Source organism: Ranitomeya variabilis, chromosome 3 (assembly GCF_051348905.1).
Source record: "Ranitomeya variabilis isolate aRanVar5 chromosome 3, aRanVar5.hap1, whole genome shotgun sequence".
Classification (NCBI taxonomy): domain Eukaryota; kingdom Metazoa; phylum Chordata; class Amphibia; order Anura; family Dendrobatidae; genus Ranitomeya; species Ranitomeya variabilis.
The window spans coordinates 463,440,363-463,462,019 of NC_135234.1; the positions used below are offsets into that span (position 1 = coordinate 463,440,363).

General features: G+C 40.2%; 1 protein-coding gene across 3 annotated transcripts in view; it reads right to left on the bottom strand.

Moving 5' to 3' along the window:
* The window catches only part of LOC143816366 (interleukin-1 receptor type 1-like), a 104,007-nt gene that overhangs the window by 19,655 nt on the left and 62,695 nt on the right, over positions 1-21,657 (bottom strand). For 2 of the 3 annotated variants that reach the window (XM_077296621.1, XM_077296622.1), the window contains 5 exons: positions 20,195-20,378; positions 13,709-13,877; positions 12,348-12,413; positions 1,766-1,889; positions 609-754 (listed from right to left, as the gene is read on the bottom strand). In XM_077296621.1, coding sequence (XP_077152736.1) covers positions 609-754; positions 1,766-1,889; positions 12,348-12,413; positions 13,709-13,877; positions 20,195-20,378 — 689 coding nt within the window. The remainder of the gene's footprint in view (positions 1-608; positions 755-1,765; positions 1,890-12,347; positions 12,414-13,708; positions 13,878-20,194; positions 20,379-21,657) is intronic. The other variant, XM_077296623.1, reaches the window with a different exon arrangement.

Here is a 21,657-nt window from a genome sequence, read left to right on the forward strand (position 1 = left end):
CCCCTTAAATTTATTTTTACAGAAACTTGGTACATCATCATCACATTTCCCTCACAACACTAGTATATTATAGTGGGGGACTTATCTTACTTTCTTTGATACAAGGATCATTTCCCCATTATAGTTGTCACGTGACTGCAGTTTCATATCCCATTGATAGGGGCTCCTTCCCTATCCATAAAGCTAGAGGAACCTAAGCTATCCCTGCTCCCCAAATTACTTCTAATGGTGAAGACACCGGGGCTGAAGGCCTGCTATGTGTAGCAGAAGCCATCAGAAGTTCACAGTTAAAAAGTCCATCTGAAATCACTTGTTAGCGGCTAGCCTGAAAAGAAAGAGCTGCCCTGGTGACGTGACGTCACTGGGAGCAGGGCAGTCCTGACCGGGAGAGATCGTCGCAGGTCAGAAGAGGCATAAAGTTAGCAACTATAATACCTGCCAGTAAGTTCTTAGCCCCGTATGAAAGAACAACAACCCAAAGTCCACGATAACCCCCTTAATAATGTAATATCATATTGTGAAATCTGGTGATTTCCAGCCCCTTATGCTGAGATTGCTTAACTCCTCCATATATTTTACTTGTGAAAAAAAAAGAGCTCAATGCATACCTGGTCTTTTGAACGTAACATAGAAAAAAATGTTGAGTTTTGAAGAAATGCCATGACAGTAAAATTGTCTGTTGTAGTCCTCTTCAACAACTTTTGTAAAGTTCATAGTTTTTATATATTGTGTCTCATTTTCTGTAGATATTTCACTAAAGGTAAAATAAAGTATTTTATCACTTTCTATACATGTGACAAACTGAAGATTCCAAACGTAAGAATAATTAAAGAATAAGATATCAAAGATGATAAAAGTTGTTGGCATGAAAGGAAACATGACGTGATAAGTAATCAATTATCCTTAAAATCCTGGCACAATACACAGTTGCCCTTGCTTAAAGGGTACCTGTCATCAGTAAAGTGCAGTCCAATCTGTAGGCATCATGTTATAGAGCAAGAGGAGTCGAGTAGATCGATAGTTAATTTTGCGACAAAAGATTCAGTATAACCTATGCATTAATCATTTAATCACCTTCTCTTTCTGGGATTTTTGGTTCAGTAGGCGGTCCTATCAGGTTTCTTGGTATAAGTGTGCATACAGAGATAGCTGTCAATCACTGATAGGACCGCCTACTGGACCGAAAAATAGAGGTATAACTGACTAAATCACAAATTATACTGAATCTTTACAAAACTATATATCAATCTACTCAACTACCTCTGCTCTGTAACATGGTGCCAGCAGATTGGACTGCGCTTTCATGTTGACAGGTTCTCCTTAAATAGGAGTCATCACCACAAAGCTTACTATTTTATAGTAGGGCGGTGGGAAATTTAACTGAAGATAGAATAAATTACACGTGGAATCACAATGACTATAAATGAAAAAAGTGTATTTCAATACTTTACAAAATAAGTCTCAATAACGATTACTAAAATACTATTTGCAGAATGGCAAGACATTTCCAGTGGCTGTTGGCAGCTGAGAGCTGTAGTTTAGTAATGGATGATGTTGCAAAAAAGCAGCACCCCTAGGTTCATCAGATTATTCCTGAAAACACCAATACGTTTTTATTAATTATTTTAATTTAAAGATTGTATTACTTTTTATTACCTTTCATTTTTACATTAATTTCAAGGCTACAATGCAAGGGAAAACATTTGGCAAGTTTTAGGAACTATAAGTGTACAAAACATATTTAAAATAACAAAAAAGTACTTACTCTGTTGTTCCTACTTTAACTCTGTCATTTTCAGCATAATAGTCCATAAAAGTCTCATTGAAAGCCCAGTACAGAAACAGGTTTTTATTATAGAGCACTTTACAGGTAAGTTCAATAGCAGCACCTGTTAAAATCTTATGTTAGAACATCTAGTAACAAGGACAAAATCCATTGAATATGGTCCTACAACAGTTAGGTATAGTTATAGACAATTCACAAATCTATGCACATGATGCAAAAACAACCCCCTCCACATGTATGTTATGGATTTTTCGTGGCAGAGACTTTTGTAACGCCTCTGCCACATATGAGCACAGCCCATAATAATGGTGGCAAATTAGATGTTGGAGGGCAAGAAATCCATATACAATACGTACACAGGGGCCACTAAAAGACATCTCTGGTATATAAATTATAAATGATATATTCAACTATGGCTCATATAAATATATACAGTACAGACCAAAAGTTTGGACACACCTTCTCATTTAAAGATTTTTCTGTATTTTCGTGACTATGAAAATTGTAAATTCACACTGAAGGCATCAAAACTATGAATTAACACATGTGGAATTATATACTTAACAAAAAAGTGTGAAACAACTGAAATTATGTCTTAGGGTATGTGTCCACGTTCAGGATTGCATCAGGATTTGGTCAGGATTTTTCATCAGTATTTGTAAGCCAAAACCAGGAGTGGAACAATTAGAGGAAAAGTATAATAAAAACATATGCACCACTTCTGCATTTATCACCCACTCCTGGTTTTGGCTTACAAATACTGATGGAAAATACTGACCAAATCCTGATGCAATCCTGAACGTGGACACATACCCTTATAGTCTAGGTTCCTCAAAGTAGCAACCTTTTGCTTTGATGACTGCTTTGCACAGTCTTGGCATTCTCTTGATGAGCTTCATGAGGTAGTCACCGAAAATGGTTTTCACTTCACAGGTGTGCCCTGTCAGGTTTAATAAGTGGGATTTCTTGCCTTATAAATGGGGCTGGGACCATCAATTGTGTTGAGCAGAAGTCTAGTGGATACACAGCTGATAGTCCTACTGAATAGACTGTTAGAATTTGTATTATGGCAAGAAAAACGCAGCTAAGTAAAGAAAAACGAGTGGCCATCATTACTTTAAGGGTACGTTCACACAGGACTTTTTTGCTGTGTATTTTTGCTGCGTTTTTTAATGCTAATTTTCAGCTGCTTTTTACAGTACCAGCAAAGCCTATGAGATTTCAGAAATCTCATGCACACACATTGGGTTTTTGTTTGATCAGTATTTTCTGCTTTGCTGCGTTTTTTGGACATAGGGCATAGGGCATGTCACTTCTTTCAGCGTTTTTGCAGCGTTTTTTCACCCATTGACTTGAATGGGTGATGCAAAAAAAACGCAGCAAAAACGCATGTAGCATTATTTGCTGTGTTTTTTGTGCAGAAAAATCATGGCCAGCAGGAAGTAAGGTAATCTCACAGCCAAGAGCTTAGGGGTGTGGTTAGTGAGGTGTGAAGAGCCATTGTGAGGTGTGAAGAGCCATTGTGAGGTGTCCTGTTTGTGATCTATTGTGAGGGAGTTCCTGGTAGTGAGGTGTGAAGAGCCATTGTGAGCCATTGTGAGGTGTGAAGAGCCATTGTGAGGTGTCCTGATTGTGATCTATTGTGAGGGAGTTCCTGGTAGTGAGGTGTGAAGAGCCATTGTGAGCCATTGTGAGGTGTGAAGAGCCATTGTGAGGTGTCCTGATTGTGATCTATTGTGAGGGAGTTTCTGGTAGTGAGGTGTTAGCCATGTCTTGGTATAGGAGGATGAGCATTAACCCCTTCCCGACCCATCACGCCACGTAGGCGTCATGAAAACCTGTGCCAATCCGACCCATGACGCCTATGTGGCGTCATGGAATGATCGCGTCCCTGCAGAGCGGGTGAAAGGGTTAACTCCAATTTCACCCGATCTGCAGGGACAGGGGGAGTGGTACTTCAGCCCAGGGGGGGTGGCTTCACCCCCCCATGGCTACGATCGCTCTGATTGGCTGTTGAAAGTGAAACTGCCAATCAGAGCGATTTGTAATATTTCACCTAAAAAACTGGTGAAATATTACAATCCAGCCATGGCCGATGCTGCAATATCATCGGCCATGGCTGGAAACACTGATGTGAAAAAATATGATAAAACCTATCACAGTGATCAAAATAAAAAAAATAGTAAATGACCCCCCCTTTATCACCCCCATAGGTAGGGACAATAATAAAAAAAAGAATTTTTTTTTTTTCTTTTTCCACTAGGGTTAGGGTTAGAACTAGGGTTAGAACTAGGGGTAGGGTTAGGGGTAGGGTTAGGGGTAGGGTTAGGGCATGTGCACACAGTGCGGATTTGGCTGCAGATCCGCAGCGGATTGGCCACGGATCCGCAGCGGATTGGCCACTGCAAATTCGTAGCAGTTTTCCATCAGGTTTACAGTACCATGTACACCTATGGAAAACCAAATCCGCTGTGCCCATGGTGCGGAAAATTCTGTGCGGAAACACTGCATTGTATTTTCCGCAGCATGTCAATTCTTTGTGCGGATTCCGCATCGTTTTACACCTGTTCCTCAATAGGAATCTGCAGGTGAAATCCGCACAAAAAAACACTGGAAATCCGCTGTAAATCTGCAGGTAAAACGCAGTGCCTTTTACCTGCAGATTTTTCAAAAATCGTGCGGAAAAATCTCACACGAATCCGCAACATGGGCACATAGCCTTAGGGTTAGGGTTGGAATTAGAGTTAGGGTTGGAATTAGGGCTAGGGTTGGAAATAGGGTTAAGATTAGGCTTGTGGTTAGGGTTACGGATAGGGTTAGGGGTGTGTTGGGGTTACAGTTGTGGTTAGGGTTGGGATTAGGGTTAGGGTTGGGATTAGGGTTAGGATTAGGGTTAGGGTTGGGATTAGGGTTACGGGTGTGTTGGGGTTAGGGTTGTGGTTAGGGGTGTGTTGGGGTTAGGGTTGTGATTAGGGTTAGGGCTACAGTTGGGATTAGGGTTAGGGGTGTGTTGGGGTTAGTGTTGAAGTTAGAATTGAGGGGTTTCCACTGTTTGGGCACACACCACCATTGATTCCAGCCAATCTTGCGTTCAAAAAGTCAAATGGTGCGCCCTCCCTTCCAAGCCCCGACGTGCGCCCAAACAGTGGTTTACCCCCACATATGGGGTACCAGCGTACTCCGGACAAACTGGGCAACAACTATTGGGGTCCAATTTCCCCTGTTACCCTAGCAAAAATAAAAAATTACTTGCTAAAACATAATTTATTAGGAAAGAACAATTATTTTTTATTTTCACGGCTCTGCGTTGTAAACTTCTGTGAAGCACTTGGGGGTTGAACGTGCTCACCACACATCTAGATAAGTTCCTTGGGGGGTCTAGTTTCCAAAATGGGGTCACTTGTGGGGTGTTTCTACTGTTTAGGCACATCAGGGGCTCTGCAAATGCAACGTGACGCCCGCAGACCATTCCATCAAAGTCTGCATTTCAAATGTCACTACTTCCCTTCCGAGCCCTGACGTGCGCCCAAACAGTGGTTTACCCCCACATATGGGGTATCAGCATACTCAGGAGAAACTGGTCAACAACTTTTGGGGTCAAATTTCTCCTGTTACCCTTGGGAAAATTAAAAAATTCTAGGCTAAAAAAATATTTTTGAGGAAAGGAAACACATTTATTATTTTCACGGCTCTGCGTTATAAACTTCTGTGAAGCACTTGGGGGTTCAAAGTGCTCACCACACATCTAGATAAGTTCCCTTGGGGGTCTAGTTTCCAAAATGGGGTCACTTGTGGGGAGTTCCTACTGTTTAGGCACATCAGGGGCTCTGCAAATGCAACCTGACGCCTGCAGAGCATTCCATCAAAGTCTGCATTTCAAAATGTCACTACTTCCCTTCCGAACCCCGAATTGTGCCAAAACAGTGGTTTACCCCCACATATGGGGTATCAGCGTACTCAGGAGAAACTGGACAACAACATTTGGGGTCCAATTTCTCCTGTTAGCCTTGGGAAAATAAAAAATTGTGGGCTAAAAAATCATTTTTGAGAAAAGAAAAATTATTTTTTATTTTCATGGCTCTGCGTTATAAACTTCTGTGAAGCACTTGGGGGTTCAAAGTGCTCACCACACATCTAGATTAGTTCCTTGGGAGGTCTCTGTTTCCAAAATGGGGTCACTTGTGGGGGAGCTCCAAAGTTTAGGCACACAGGGGCTCTCCAAACGCGACATGGTGTCCGCTAATGATTGGAGCTAATTTTCCATTCAAAAAGCCAAATGGCGTGCCTTCCCTTCCGAGCCCTGCCGTGCGCCCAAACAGTGGTTTACCCCCACATATGGGGTATCATCGTACTCAGGACAAACTGGACAACAACATTTGGGGTCCAATTTCTCCTATTACCCTTGGGAAAATAAAAAATTCCGGGCCAAAAATCATTTTTGAGGAAAGAAAAATTATTTTTTATTTTCACGGCTCTGCGTTGTAAACTTCTGTGAAGCACCTGGAGGTTTTAAGTGCTCACTATGCATCTAGATAAGTTCCTTGGGGGGTCTAGTTTCCAAAATGGGGTCACTTGTAGGGGAGCTCTAATGTTTAGGCACACAGGGGCTCTCCAAACGCGATATGGTGTCCGCTAACGATTGGAGCTAATTTTCCATTCAAAAAGTCAAATGGCGCGCCTCCCCTTCCGAGCCTCGCCGTGCACCCAAACAGTGGTTTACCCCCACATATGAGGTATCGGCGTACTCAGGAGAAATTGCCCAACAAATATTAGGATCCATTTTATCCTGTTGCCCATGTGAAAATGAAAAAATTGAGGCTAAAGGAAATTTTGTGTGAAAAAAAGTACTTTTTCATTTTTACGGATCAATTTGTGAAGCACCTGAGGGTTTAAAGTGCTCACTATGCTTCTAGATAAGTTCTTTGGGGGGTCTAGTTTCCAAACTGGGGTTACTTGTGGGGGAGCTCCAATGTTTAGGCACACAGGGGCTCTCCAAACGTGACATGGTGTCCGCTAGCGATGGAGATAATTTTTCATTCAAAAAGTCAAATGGCGCTCCTTCCCTTCCGAGCCTTACCATGTGCCCAAACAGTGGTTTGCCTCCACATATGAGGTATCGGCGTACTAAGGACAAATTGCACAACAACGTTCGTGGTCCAGTTTCTCCTTTTACCCTTGGGAAAATAAAAAAATTGTTGCTAAAAGATGATTTTTGTGACTAAAAAGTTAAATGTTTATTTTTTACTTCCATGTTGCTTCTGCTGCTGTGAAACACCTGAAGGGTTAATAAACTTCTTGAATGTGGTTTTGTGCACCTTGAGGGGTGCAGTTTTTAGAATGGTGTCACTTTTGGGTATTTTCAGCCATATAGAACCCTTAAAATGACTTCAAATGTGAGGTGGTCCCTAAAAAAAATGGTTTTGTAAATTTTGTTGTAAAAATGAGAAATCACTGGTCAAATTTTAACCCTTATAACTTCCTAGCAAAAAAAAAATTTGTTTCCAAAATTGTGCTGATGTAAAGTAGACATGTGGGAAATGTTATTTATTAACTATTTTGTGTCACATAACTCTCTGGTTTAACAGAATAAAAATTAAAAATGTGAAAATTGCGAAATTTTCAAAATTTTCGCCAAATTTCCGTTTTTTTCACAAATAAACTCAGAAATTATCGACCTAAATTTACCTCTAACATGAAGCCCAATATGTCACGAAAAAACATTCTCAGAATCGCTAAGATCCGTTGAAGCGTTCCTGAGTTATTACCTCATAAAGGGACACTGGTCAGAATTGCAAAAAACGGCCAGGTCATTAAGGCCAAAATAGGCTGGGTCATGAAGGGGTTAATGTTTCCCAACTAATCATGGAGGTAATATTTTTTTTAATTTGTGATATATCTATCTATCCGATTGTTTGCAATGGTACACTTTGCGATGCTCATGTGCTGTTATGTACATGTTCATGTGTTCTGCATGTGTATGTTTGTATCTTCCTTGTCATGAATGTTGGCTTCATTTCATCTTGCATTTGGTAATTACTTTTTCATTTATTTTTCCAAGGTGGAAGCAATGCCTGTAATTTGGGATGTAGCTTGCCCAAACTACAGTGATCGTCAAAAAAAGGCCGATGCATGGCATGTAATTCGCCGTAAATTGTTCCCCCGCTGGGATGAAGGCGATGCTAAGCTCCACTGGGGTCACTCAACTTTATTATCATGCACAAATAGACAAAAAAACGCACCAAAACCGCACAAAAAACGCATCTATAAGCAGCTGAAAATTGGCATAAAAAACGCAGCAAAAATACGCAGCAAAAATACGCAGCAAAAAAGTCCTGTGTGAACTTACCCAAAAAACGCACCAAATACGCACCAAAAAAAGCACCTAAATTAGCATAAAAAAACGGAGCAAAAATACACAGCAAAAAAGTCCTGTGTGAACTTACCCTAAGAAATGAAGGTCAGTCAGTCTGAAAAATTGGGAAAACTTTGAAAGTGTCCCCAAGTGCAGTGGCAAAAACCATCAGACGCTACAAAGAAACTGGCTCACATGAGGACCGCCCCAGGAAAGGAAGACCAAGAGTCACTTCTGCTTCTGAGGATAAGTTTATCCGAGTCACCAGCCTCAGAAATCGCAGGTTAACAGCAGCTCAGATTAGAGACCAGGTCATTGCCACACAGAGTTCTAGCAGCAGACACATCTCTACAGCAACTGCTAAGAGGAGGCTTTGTGCAGCAGGCCTTCATGGTAAAATAGCTGCTAGGAAACCCCTGCTAAGGACAGGCAACAAGCAGAAGAGACTTGTTTGGGCTAAAGAACACAAGGAATGGACATTAGACCAGTGGGGAGATATTTGATTCCAACCACCGTGTCTTTGTGCGGAGCAGAAAAGGTGACGGATGGACTTTACATGCCTGGTTCCCACCGTGAAGCATGGAGGAGGAGGTGTGATGGTGTAGGGGTGCTTTGCTGGTGACACTGTTGGGGATTTATTCAAAACTGAAGGCATACTGAACCAGGATGGCTACCACAGCATCTTGCAGCGACATGCTATTCCATCCGGTTTGCGTTTAGTTGGACCATCATTTATTTTTCAACAGGACAATGACCCCAAACACACCTCCAGGCTGTGTAAGGGCTATTTGACCAAGAAGGAGAGTGATGGGGTGCTACGCCAGATGACCTTGCCTCCACAGTCACCAGACCTGAACCCAATCGAGATGGTTTGGGGTGAGCTGGTCCGCAGAGTGAAGGCAAAAGGGCCAACAAGTGCTAAGCATCTCTGGGAACTCCTTCAAGATTGTTGGAAGACCATTTCCGGTGACTACCTCTTGAAGCTCATCAAGAGAATGCCAAAAGTGTGCAAAGTAGTCATGAAAGCAAAAGGTGGCTATTTTGAAGAACCTAGAATATAAGACATATTTTCAGTTGCTTCACACTTTTTTGTTAAGTATATAATTCCACATGTGTTAATTCATAGTTTTGATGCCTTCAGTGTGAATGTACAATTTTCATACTCATGAAAATACAGAAAAATCTTTAAATGAGAAGGTGTGTCCAAACTTGGTCTGTAATATATATATATATATATATATATATACACAGTATATATATATATATATATATACACATGGATCAAAATTGGAACAGCATCTTATATTACCAAATTGTAGTGCAGCGCCTTCCCAACCACTGTTGAATTGGTCTCCGGTAATAGATGAAAAAAAGGAAGACAGCACAAAAATATAGAAAAAAGGGGCTTTAATGCCTGAACGGCGTGGCGACGTTTCAAAAGAAAAAGGATAAAGATATCCGAAACGTCGCCACACCGTTCAGGCATTAAAGCCCCTTTTTTCTATATTTTTGTGCTGTCTTCCTTTTTTTCATCTATCTATATATATATATATATATATATATATATATATATATATATATATATATATATATATACACATACACATATATACAGTCATGGCCAAAAGTATTCACACCCCTGCAATTATGTCAGATAATACTCAGTTTCTTCCTGAAAATGATTGCAAACACAAATTCTTTGGTATTATTATCTTCATTTAATTTGTCTTAAATGAAAAAAAACACAAAAAGAATTGTCCTAAAGCCAAATTGGATATAATTCCACACCAAACATAAAAAAAGGGGGTGGACAAAAGTATTGGCACCGTTCAAAAAATCATGTGATGCTTCTCTAATTTGTGTAATTAACAGCACCTGTAACTTACCTGTGGCAGCTAACAGGTGTTGGCAATAACTAAATCACACTTGCAGCCAGTTAACATGGATTAAAGTTGATTCAACCTCTGTCCTGTGTCCTTGTGTGTACCACATTGAGCATGAAGAAAAGAAAGAAGACCAAAGAACTGTCTGAGGACTTGAGAAACCAAATTGTGAGGAAGCATGAGCAATCTCAAGGCTACAAGTCCATCTCCAAAGACCTGAATGTTCCCGTGTCTACCGTGCGCAGTGTCATCAAGAAGTTTAAAGCCCATGGCACTGTAGCTAACCTCCCTAGATGTGGACGGAAAAGAAAAATTGACAAGAGATTTCAATGCAAGATTGTGCGGATGTTGGATAAAGAACCTCGACTAACATCCAAACAAGTTCAAGCTGCCCTGCAGTCCGAGGGTACAACAGTGTCAACCCTTACTATCCGTCGGCGTCTGAATGAAAAGGGACTGTATGGTAGGAGACCCAGGAAGACCCCACTTCTTACCCCGAGACATAAAAAAGCCAGGCGGGAGTTTGCCAAAACTTACCGGAAAAAGCCTAAAACGTTTTGGAAGAATGTTCTCTGGTCAGATGAGACAAAAGTAGAGCTTTTTCGGCAAAGGCATCAACATAGAGGTTACAGGAGAAAAAAAAGAGGCATTCAAAGAAAAGAACACAGTCCCTACAGTCAAACATGGCGGAGGTTCCCTGATGTTTTGGGGTTGCTTTGCTGCCTCTGGCACTGGACTGCTTGACCGTGTGCATGGCATTATGAAGTCTGAAGACTACCAACAAATTTTGCAGCATAATGTAGGGCCCAGTGTGAGAAAGCTGGGTCTCCCTCACAGGTCATGGGTCTTCCAGCAGGACAATGACCCAAAACACACTTCAAAAAGCACTAGAAAATGGTTTGAGAGAAAGCACTGGAGACTTCTAAGGTGGCCAGCAATGAGTCCAGACCTGAATCCCATAGAACACCTGTGGAGAGATCTAAAAATGGCAGTTTGGAGAAGGCACCCTTCAAATATCAGGGACCTGGAGCAGTTTGCCAATGAATAATGGTCTAAAATTCCAGCAGAGCATTGTAAGAAACTCATTGATGGTTACCGGAAGCGGTTGGTAGCAGTTATTTTGGCTAAAGGTTGTGCAACCAAGTATTAGGCTGAGGGTGCCAATACTTTTGTCTGGCCCATTTTTTGGAGTTTTGTGCGAAATGATCAATGTTTTGCTTTTTGCTTCATTCTCTTTTGTGTTTTTTCATTTAAGACAAATTAAATGAAGATAATAATACCAAAGAATTTGTGTTTGCAATCATTTTCAGGAAGAAACTAAGTATTATCTGACAGAATTGCAGGGGTGTGAATACTTTTGGCCATGACTGTATATATATAATTTATTTATATAGCGCCATTAATTCCATAGTGCTGTACATGAGAGAGGGGTTACGTACAAAGTTATAGATATCGCTTACAGTAAACATATTTATAATAGACTGGTACAGAGGGGAGAGGACCCTGTCCTTTCGGACTTACATTATATATATATATATATATATATATATATATATATATATATACTGTATATATATAGACACATCTTCACACATATATATGGTCTGTACTGTACGTTATATTTTGCTTCCGCTTTTCTTTCTTCTTTTGCATTCAACATTTTCTGTTGCGCTTTTCGCACAATGGACTCAAAGCTCATTCATACTGAATATGATTAAAACAACCTTTCCATGATTTTATATGAACTAAGAGCTACATAAAAGCATAGAAGATGCCTCATGTACCTCAGAGGGAAACCTTTAAAGGGGTTCTCCAAGAATGTAATAAAATGGACTTATCAAGTATTTCAAACGGCAGCTCATTCAAGTCACACGTCAGGAGAAACTGCAGTCTACAGAAGCACAACTGAGAGAAGGTCAGTATCATAGGATCACATAGCTCCGAGAGCCAAGGAGAAGGGCTGCCACATCAAAATAAATAAATCTTCTCATCAGCTAGCTGTACATGGAGAAGTGGAACTAGAGGAAAAAATACACTTTGTGCTCAATCAGCTGAGGAGAAGATTTATTTCTTCTGATGTCACAGCCCTTCTCCTCTTACGATACAGCTCCCCTGACAGTTAACATGCAAGTCTTGAAAGCTGTGCTTCTTCAGACTGCAGGCCACACTGACATGTCATTAAGATGGGCTTCCAGTTTAATTACGTGACGGAGGCCACTTTATTACATTCTGGAACAACCTCTTTAATGGTTCCACACAATACATTGTTCATATAGCTATGAGGCAGATAATTCAATTTTATCTATAAAACTAGAGAATAACTCACCTAAATCCACATCAATGATGGTATTTGTCGGGAATAGCATGACAGGTTCTATTTCTTTTGGGGTATCTAAAGAATAAAATATGGAAAAATTATATCAGTGCTTGGCTTTCAACATAGCAGAGTCGTTTAAAATAAAAATAAAGGATAAATCTGTCGGGTTTCTATGAGCAACAAAGACTATTTTAGATTGTTTTGTTGTGCATATTTTTATTTTAACTACCGTACATAATCCCCTTGTATGGTTTCTTTTATTATATATACAATACAGAAGATTCTCATCTAGAATATTACATATATGGGTCTATGAAGAGATAAAAGAAATGAACTCTAATCAGATAAATAAATCCACAGCATAAATAATGCGTATAATACAATTTCCAATATTTATATTAGATATCCTAGCATTGACAACGTAAAAATTTAAAGAGGTTGTCTAAAAACAAAATATCACATATCCACAGGCGATCAGTGTGTGTCCCGCCCCTGAGATCTGCACCAAATTGAGAACTTTAATCTCTATTAAAAAATAGAATGGCAAACCGCCGCTCCATTGATTCTCTATGGGGATGCCACAGAAAGTCGAGTCAAACTTTAGTAACACTTACTCCTACTGTGCTGAGTGCTCGCACGCTTTGTGTTAGTCATGTTTTGTACTATACACCCTAAATAGAGTGACTGCAGACTTATAGTTTTAGACTAAACAACCCCTAGTAGGCACTGACCACCATTACATATAAGGGTTACCTAAATTTACATATTTCATGTGTCATTTTGTACTAGAGATACTGTAACACAGTAGTGCAGATTGCACAGTTTATTTGACATGTTGTCTATTTTTACTTGCATGCTAGACAGGTAGCCTGCCACTCACTGCAGCTCTGTGTGTGTATTAAGGTGGAGTCTAAGGGGTAACGTTTCTCCTTATGGAGAGTGACATACCATCTCTGGCTTGTCAAGGTAAGGAGGCTTATTCGCCGTGCAATGCTCCTCTGGGAATTTAAATATGCAAATTGCCTCTTCTGAGAAAAAGAGGACTTAACTCTATAGCGCCACCTGTTGGAAGTAGCGATCCTACAAGTCACAATCAACCCTTTAACGAGTCGTGCAATATGACTTAGGATTAAAGCCAAATCAGTATCTCAATTCGCAGACACGGTGTTTTGGGCTGTTGGCCCTCGTCAGTGCGAAGCATGAGAACTGATTTGGCTAGGTGAGAGGATCGCTACTTCCAACAGGTGGCGCTATAGAGTTAAGTCCTCTTTTTCTCAGAAGAGGCAATTTGCATATTAAGGTGGAAGCGCTGTATATTAAAAAATTACTAAGGAAAACCACTTGATAGTTTGGGTTGTGGTCATATTTACCTTCAATAGTGCAGGAAATGGCACGGGAGAGGTTATATGTTACACCTCTGTATGTAAATGGCACTTCACAAGTGTAATTCCCACTATCATGGACTGACAAATTTTCTATATTCAGGGTGTTTCCGAAAGCTGAGTAACGCTTACCATCCAGATGCAATGGCTGGCATTCCTGTAACCAAAGACACGACATTCATCAAAAATGGATGATCATTAATTGGATATCTTTCTGAATATTGTTCTCGGTAAATGGTAGCTGGAGGAAGGAAATATGTCCTAATACATGAACACTCAAGGTACAATGTCATTTGTTGTTCCCTGGTCACTTCCCCTGGGATGTGCAGGGAAGTCCTGAGAAAAATATTGCTTTAGTGTACAAAATAGCAGAACATAAAAAAAAACAAGTCTACCGACTAAAGCAGATCAACCTAAAGCTCCACATTTATTCTGTGCTCTACACAAAGTACTTGCACTAACTTGGAAAAGTATTCACACCTGGCTTTTTACCAATTTTGTTACATTACAACCTGTGTTTAAATATTTTTGTAATCCGATTTGTGAGTGATACATCAGCACTAAATAGTCATAAATTAAATTTATGGGATCAAATACGGTAACTAAAAATTAGTATGTGCATATTGTGAGGCAGTGAGAAGAATCGCATACGAAGGTCATTATGTGTCCCCCAGCATGTGCATAGAGGTATACTGAACCTGCTGGAGTGCATTGTAATCACAGAGATTGGACTAGGTCAAACTATTTGACTAAGTCACATTTAAGAAAACTTGACATGGGCTTTTATTTTTGGAGAGATCTGTAGGATTGGTAGCGGAATGGATCTCTGCCTCACATGTCCATGAAACCCATTTAAACTTTTAGCTGAGGTTTAGGTGTTTCAGTTCTTGGTTTTGCAAGTACATAACAGAAGCTCTGTGTATTATAGGTCTGTGTGAGTTTAAACACAGGCCAGAGCCAGAGAAGAAAAGCTACTGACGCACCAACAAAAGGAGGCTCTACAAAGTACTGACTTTAGGCGGTGAATATTTATGCACATAGAAGTTATTCTGTCCTATTTATTGTTTGCTTCACAAAAAAAAAAGAAAAACAAATATTCACAGTTGTAGGCTATTCTTTACATGAATTGATGCAAACTAACATAAAAAAGTGAAATTCCAGGTTGTGAGGTAGCAAAACACAAAAATGGCAAGGGGGTGAATACTTTTGCAACCACTGTACCTCAGGTTTCCATCTAAATGTAAAAAAATGATGCAATTCAGGAATCCCCCTCCAATGGAATCATTCACTATAATGACTGTCTAGCCTCTCATTCCCTGACAAAGGCTTGCACCGAAATGTGCTTAGAAGCTGAAGTTACTCGAGCTGAATGAGACAAATATGGGCAAACATTCCTATGATCCTTTATACAGAATATTCTTTATATACTCATCCAATTTCACAGTTTTGGGCAACTCCTGCTCCGATACTACGTAGATGCAACATATGTTGGTTGTTATCGATTGCTTGTTATTATGCTTATCATCTAATAACTTTGTTTTTGTGTATGTCATACTTTGCTTACATAGTGTTTATGCCATTTTTGTATCATACATAAATATGCTGTTATTTTGACTGGTATTATTGTACTCATACAATTTTACTTGGCTTATACTACATTGCATATATTTTAAGTCCTGTTTTTGTCTCCAGTTGCTGTGTTTGCTACCCATTTGTGTATGACTTACTGTTTTTTTTAATGATTTTTTGGTATATGTATTTGTCTATAAAAAAGTTATATTTTTATTGTTGGATATTATTTGCATGTGTCTTTTTGTCTAACTAGTTCAAGACAAGTCACTGGTGGCTTCACACTGCGGCAAACTCTTTGACAGATAGGTCTCTCCCTATAAACAGCCTATTCAGAGAGAAAAATGACAATAACTCTAGAGCCAATATCAAACCTTTTAGGGCCTTCACATATGACTTATGATAAGAAGCCAGACCAGAAACTCCATTTGCAGACGTGTTTTTCAAGGTTGCCCCTCATCAGTGTAAAGGAGGTAATCAAGTTGGCTGAAGTGAGAGGTCTCTGACAGCAGGTGTAAGGGATAAAGTTTCTTCTTTCAGATAGTACCAAGATGGCATAGTTAATAAGACCTGTTAGTCTAGGGTAGCAGGGCGGGGAAAAACCACTGCAAATCGGCCTCAAACTAATCATCCTTAACCCCTTCACAAGGTATTACTTATCAGTACGTCATAGGTCGTGTCTTGGCACTAGATGAGGGCTCCGGAGCTGAGATTGCACCTTTTACAGCACATGACACATGATTTGATCAGCTGTCATGTGCCCCAAACAGCCAAGGGTGGAATTGCGATCCTCCCACAGCTGTAAACTTGTTAAATTCCGCTGTTAATCCAAACAGTAAACAGCGAAACGAAAAAATATATAAAAACGTCAGAATTACGTTTTTTTTTGGTAGGCACAACATAATTGCAATAAAATGCAATAAGAAGCGATCAAAACATCTTATCTACCCCAAAATGGTATCAATAAAAACGTCAGCTCAGCATGCAAAAAATAAGCCCTCACACGGCCCCAGATGTAAAAAAATGGAGACGCTACGGGTTTCAGAAAATGGCACCATTTCGTTGTTAGAAACTTTGGATTTTTTTTCACCACTTAAACAAAAAAGAATCTGTTCATGTTTTGGTATCTGCAAACTGGTACTGACCTGGAGAATCATAATGGCCGGTCAGTTTTAGCATTCATTGAACAGGGCAAAAAAAGGCAAAAAAAATTGTGGAATTGCACATTTTTTGAAATTTCACCGCACTTGGAATTTTTTTCCTGTTTTTCAGTACACTACATGGTAAATCAATCAATGGTGTCGTTCATAAGTACAACGCGTCTCGAAAAAATAAGCCCTCATGTTGCCATATCAACGGAGGTAATGAAAAAGTTATGGCTCTGGGAAAAAGGGGAGCAAAAAACGAAAACGCAGGGGTTAACACATAGCACCTGGCCAGCTTTTCCAAGTAGGTTTTCTCTGCAAAACATATATTACTGCAATTACATGGCCAATCTTTTGTTCAAAGAAGAAAAGCAGCAGCAGCACTCCAAATATTGGTGAAAAAACAACCTTAGTCCTTTATCTAATATGTAAAGCTGAATGTGTGTATGTGTGTGTGTGTGTGTGTGTGTGTGTGTGTGTGTGTGTGTGTGTGTGTGTGTGTGTGTGTGTGTGTGTGTGTGTGTGTGTGTGTGTGTGTGTGTATGTCCGGGATTGGCATCTGAACCGTCGCAGCTACAGCCACAAAATTTTGCACAGTCACACGTCTGGACCCCGAGAGCGTCATAGGCTATGTTGTGAGGTGAAATTTTAACCCCGCGCTTTCCAATTCACCAAACAATTTTGCCCCTATCTACATAATGGGGAAAAAGTGAAAGGAAAAGTGTTGGAGGCGTCGCAGCTACAGGCACAAAATTTTGCACAGTCACACGTCTGGACCCCGAGAGCGTCATAGGCTATGTTGTGAGGTGAAATTTTAACCCCGTGCTTTCCAATTCACCAAACAATTTTGCCCCTATCTACATAATGGGGAAAAAGTGAAAGGAAAAGTGTTGGAGGTGTCGCAGCTACAGGCACAAAATTTTGCACAGTCACACGTCTGGACCCCGAGAGCGTCAAAGCTATGTTGTGAGGTGAAATTTTAACCCCGCGCTTTCCAATTCACCAAACAATTTTGCCCCTATCTGCATAATGGGGAAAAAATGAAAGGAAAAGTGTTGGAGGCAAATTAACAGCTGCCAGATGTGAACAAGGGGGACTTAAAGAGTGAGAGCGATGGCGCCAAAGAGTATATACTGTACAGTTGCTAAGGTGGGGCCCCGACATGGGATAATCACCACACCACCACGGGGATATGAACACACACACAAAATGCGCCACACACTACCACGTGCTCGAACACATATACCACCCTCAGCGCACATTTCACCACACATACACCAACCTCGCCACATAAAAGTCGAAACACAAAAGTCGCCGCTCAAAACTCGCCATGCGCAAAACTCTCCACATGCAAAACTCGCCACACGTGCAAAACTCACCTCATGGAAAACTCGCCACATGCAAAACTTGCACACGCGGAAAAATTGCCACATGCACAAAAGTTGCAACACATGCAAAAGTTGCCTCACACAAAACTTGCACATACTCAAAAGGCACCACACATAAAACTCGCCACGCGCAAAACTCGCCATGCGCAAAACTTGCTGCACACAACTTGCTACACTAACCTGTCACATGCAACTCGACACACAAAAAGTTGCTACACGCATGTCGCCACACAAAACTCATCTCACAAAAGTCGCTACATGCATGTCGCCACACGCAACTCAACACACACAACTTGACACACGAAACTCTCCCTAAAACACACACAAGTCTGGTATTATCCTTCAAAAATAAAAATCTGTTTAATAAGCAGACAAACTACAAGAGCAACAAATGTACCATATAGGAATCCGGCAGCTGTCAGTCACATGACCTGTCTATTATGTGTATGTGTGAGCTAATATATACTGCCAGGGGGTGGGCTTACTGTTGGCTGGGGATTTATCAGGCTGCCAATTTAGCTTACAAATACTGAGGTAAAAATACTGACCAAATAACGTGTGAACGAGGTCTAATACAGGAGGAGATGACATACAGATATATACTATATACAGGAGGAGATGACACACAGGTATATACTATTTACAGGGGAGATGACACACAGGTATATACTATATAGAGGAGGAGATGACATACAGGTACATACTACATACAGCAGGAGATGACATACAGGTATATACTATATACAGGAGGAGATGACACACAGGTATATACTATATACAGGAGCAGATTACCTACAGGTATATAGTATATACAGGAGGAGATGACATACAGGTATATGCTATGTATAGGAGGAGATGACATACAGGTATATACTATATACAGGAGGAGATGACACACAGATATATACTATATATAGGTGAGATGACACACAGGTATATACTATATACAGGAGGAGATTACATACAGGTATATACTATATATAGGAGATGACATACAGGTATATACTATATACAGGGGACATGACACACAGCAAGTATATACTATATACAGGGGAGATGACATACAGGTATATACTATATACAGAAGATGACATACAGGTGTATACTATATATAAGGGAGATGACAAACATGTATATACTGAGGTGAAAATGAGAGGTGTGAGGTGAAAATGAAAAGGTGTGAGTGCAACATGAGAGGAGTGAGGGAAAATAGTGGAGTGATCGGAAAATGACAGATGTGAGGTCGAAATGACAAGTGTTAGGGGGGAATGAGAGGAGTGAGGGGGAAAATAAGAGGAGTGAGGGGGAAAATGAGAGGTGTGAGGGAGAAAATGAGAGATGTGAGGGGGAAAATGAAAGATGTGATGGGGAAAATGAGAGGCGTGATGGGAAAATAAGAGAAGTGAGGTGCTATAACTAACCACAGATATTTACTATGCCCAGGCAACGCCGGGCTCTTCAGCTAATTGCATAATAAAAATCATGGACAAGGTATTGCGGGTAAACAAGTGCAGATTATGCAGGCAAATGAAACAGGACGACGGCCGTTTCGCACAATAAGCGCTTCCAAGGGTCCAGATTATTGCGCGAAACGGCCGTCGTCCTGTTTCATTTGCCTGCATAATCTGCACTTGTTTACCCGCAATACCTTGTCCATGATTTTTATTATGCAATAAAGGACTAAGGTTGTTTTTTCACCAATATTTGGAGTGCTGCTGCTGTTTTTCTTGCTTCTTTGAACAAAAGATTGGCCATGTAATTGCAGTAATATATGTTTTGCAATCTTTTGTTCAAAGAAGCAAGAAAAACAGCAGCAGCACTCCAAATATTGGTGAAAAAACAACCTTAGTCCTTTATTGCATAATAAAAATCATGGACAAGGTATTGCGGGTAAACAAGTGCAGATTATGCAGGCAAATGAAACAGGACGACGGCCGTTTCGCACAATAAGCGCTTCCACGGGTCCAGATTATTGCGCAAAACGGCCGTCGTCCTGTTTCATTTGCCTGCATAATCTGCACTTGTTTACCCGCAATACCTTGTCCATGATTTTTATTATGCAATAAAGGACTAAGGTAGTTTTTTCACCAATATTTGGAATGCTGCTGCTGTTTTTCTTGCTTCTTTGGACTTTTCATGCACTTTTTTTCACAGCAAGCACCTCCAGCAAGGTGAAGGTTTCTGGAAGGTGTCCGTGATTCAGAGTTTATTCATCCTTTAACAGTGAGTACTAAGAGTGGTTTTCTCAGTGCCATTCATATTTTTTCTTATTGACTTGTATGTGTTGGATTCTGCGAAATCTTTTGTTCATGCTGCCTGTGTTTTGGGGATGAATCCCTTTCATATGAATACAACTAAAACTATTACAGTACCTTAAACCATTTGACTTTTACGTTCTCGTAGTTGACATATATGTCTAGGTTAGGACATTCAATTGTATGTGATGGTGCTAAGATTATATCTTGTGGAAACATGACTGAATATTTATAGCAGAGACCATCATCATTGTTAAACACTTCTATTCTCCTTATCTTCTTCATGCAGTATGTTGAGTTCCTGTATGAAAAAGAAGAATTAAATCAGTACCAGCACAAAGTGAAGACAACAGATATGTAACCCTACTCACTCTAAAAATCATGTAGGTGATCATGATAAATGTATGTTAAAAAGAAACTCTTTGTGGGGGAGTTGCTGCCTGATCTATTCTGCTACTTTCCCACAGTAGAGTAAGTGAAGTGTTGCATCGTGCCATTCAAATAACTTTTCTCAGCTCTAGTTTAAAGGGAATCTGTCCATAGGATCAACCCTCTGAATCCGTCTACACAGGCATGTAGGTCACAGAAAATTGAATAACATGATGCCTAGATATTTGCGATATGATGTCTTATTCCAGAAAAGTCCACTTTACTCTTAATGTGTAAATGAGCTGTTAAGATTTCTGGGCCGGACATAGATCTCCCAGAGAATCTACTTCCAAATTTTATTTTAAATGAAAGCGGGAGATTTCAGTGTGAGACACATAATGACCAACAATCTGCTCTCCCGATCTCACTGCAGATCTGAGTGTGATTATTAGTAACACAGTACAGCAGTGGTGAATTTTGCCGCATTACAAACACATTTGTAGTTGTACTATAACTCTCTTCTCACAGTGCTGTCGGTTCAGCTATGCCTGGCTGATTACAACTAACACTTCTTCAGCTTCCATCTGACAGCCAGTCAGTGAGGATGGAGGAGCAATACAGCTCAGCTTCTAGCATTATGAGAGGAGAGCTACAACTGCAGATGTGTTTGTAATGAGACAAAGCTTAATTCTGCTGTAGTGTTGTGATCACTCACAGCTCTGCGGGGAAAATATAAAAGAAGGCTCAGTCACAATGTCTCACTTTTTTAAAGCTCATTTTCACTTAAGAAAATGAAAAAAAAAAGTTCTAATAATTAGTAGACATTAAAAGAAAACTGGAGACAAGAGGAGAAATGATCCAGCTGAAGGCGGAGGCTGTTCAAACCTTGTGAGACTTTATTGGACAACTAAAACAATATAGCATTCTTCAAAGAAATCTTTACATAGCAAACACCTAGGCACACCAGTACGGACGATCAACGCGTTTCAACTATAGAGTCTTATAGTCCAATAAAGTCTCACAAGGTTTGAACCGCCTCCGCCTTCAGCTGGATCATTTCTCCTCGTCTCCATTTGGTGTGGGTGCTCACCCCCCTCCGTGCTGGGCGTTGGCAGGTCTGGGGATTTCTCTGAAGACCGGTAAGCTGACTACATTCTTTTTTTCTATTAAAAGAAAACTCTCCATATTAATATTAGTTATGAGAACAAAAT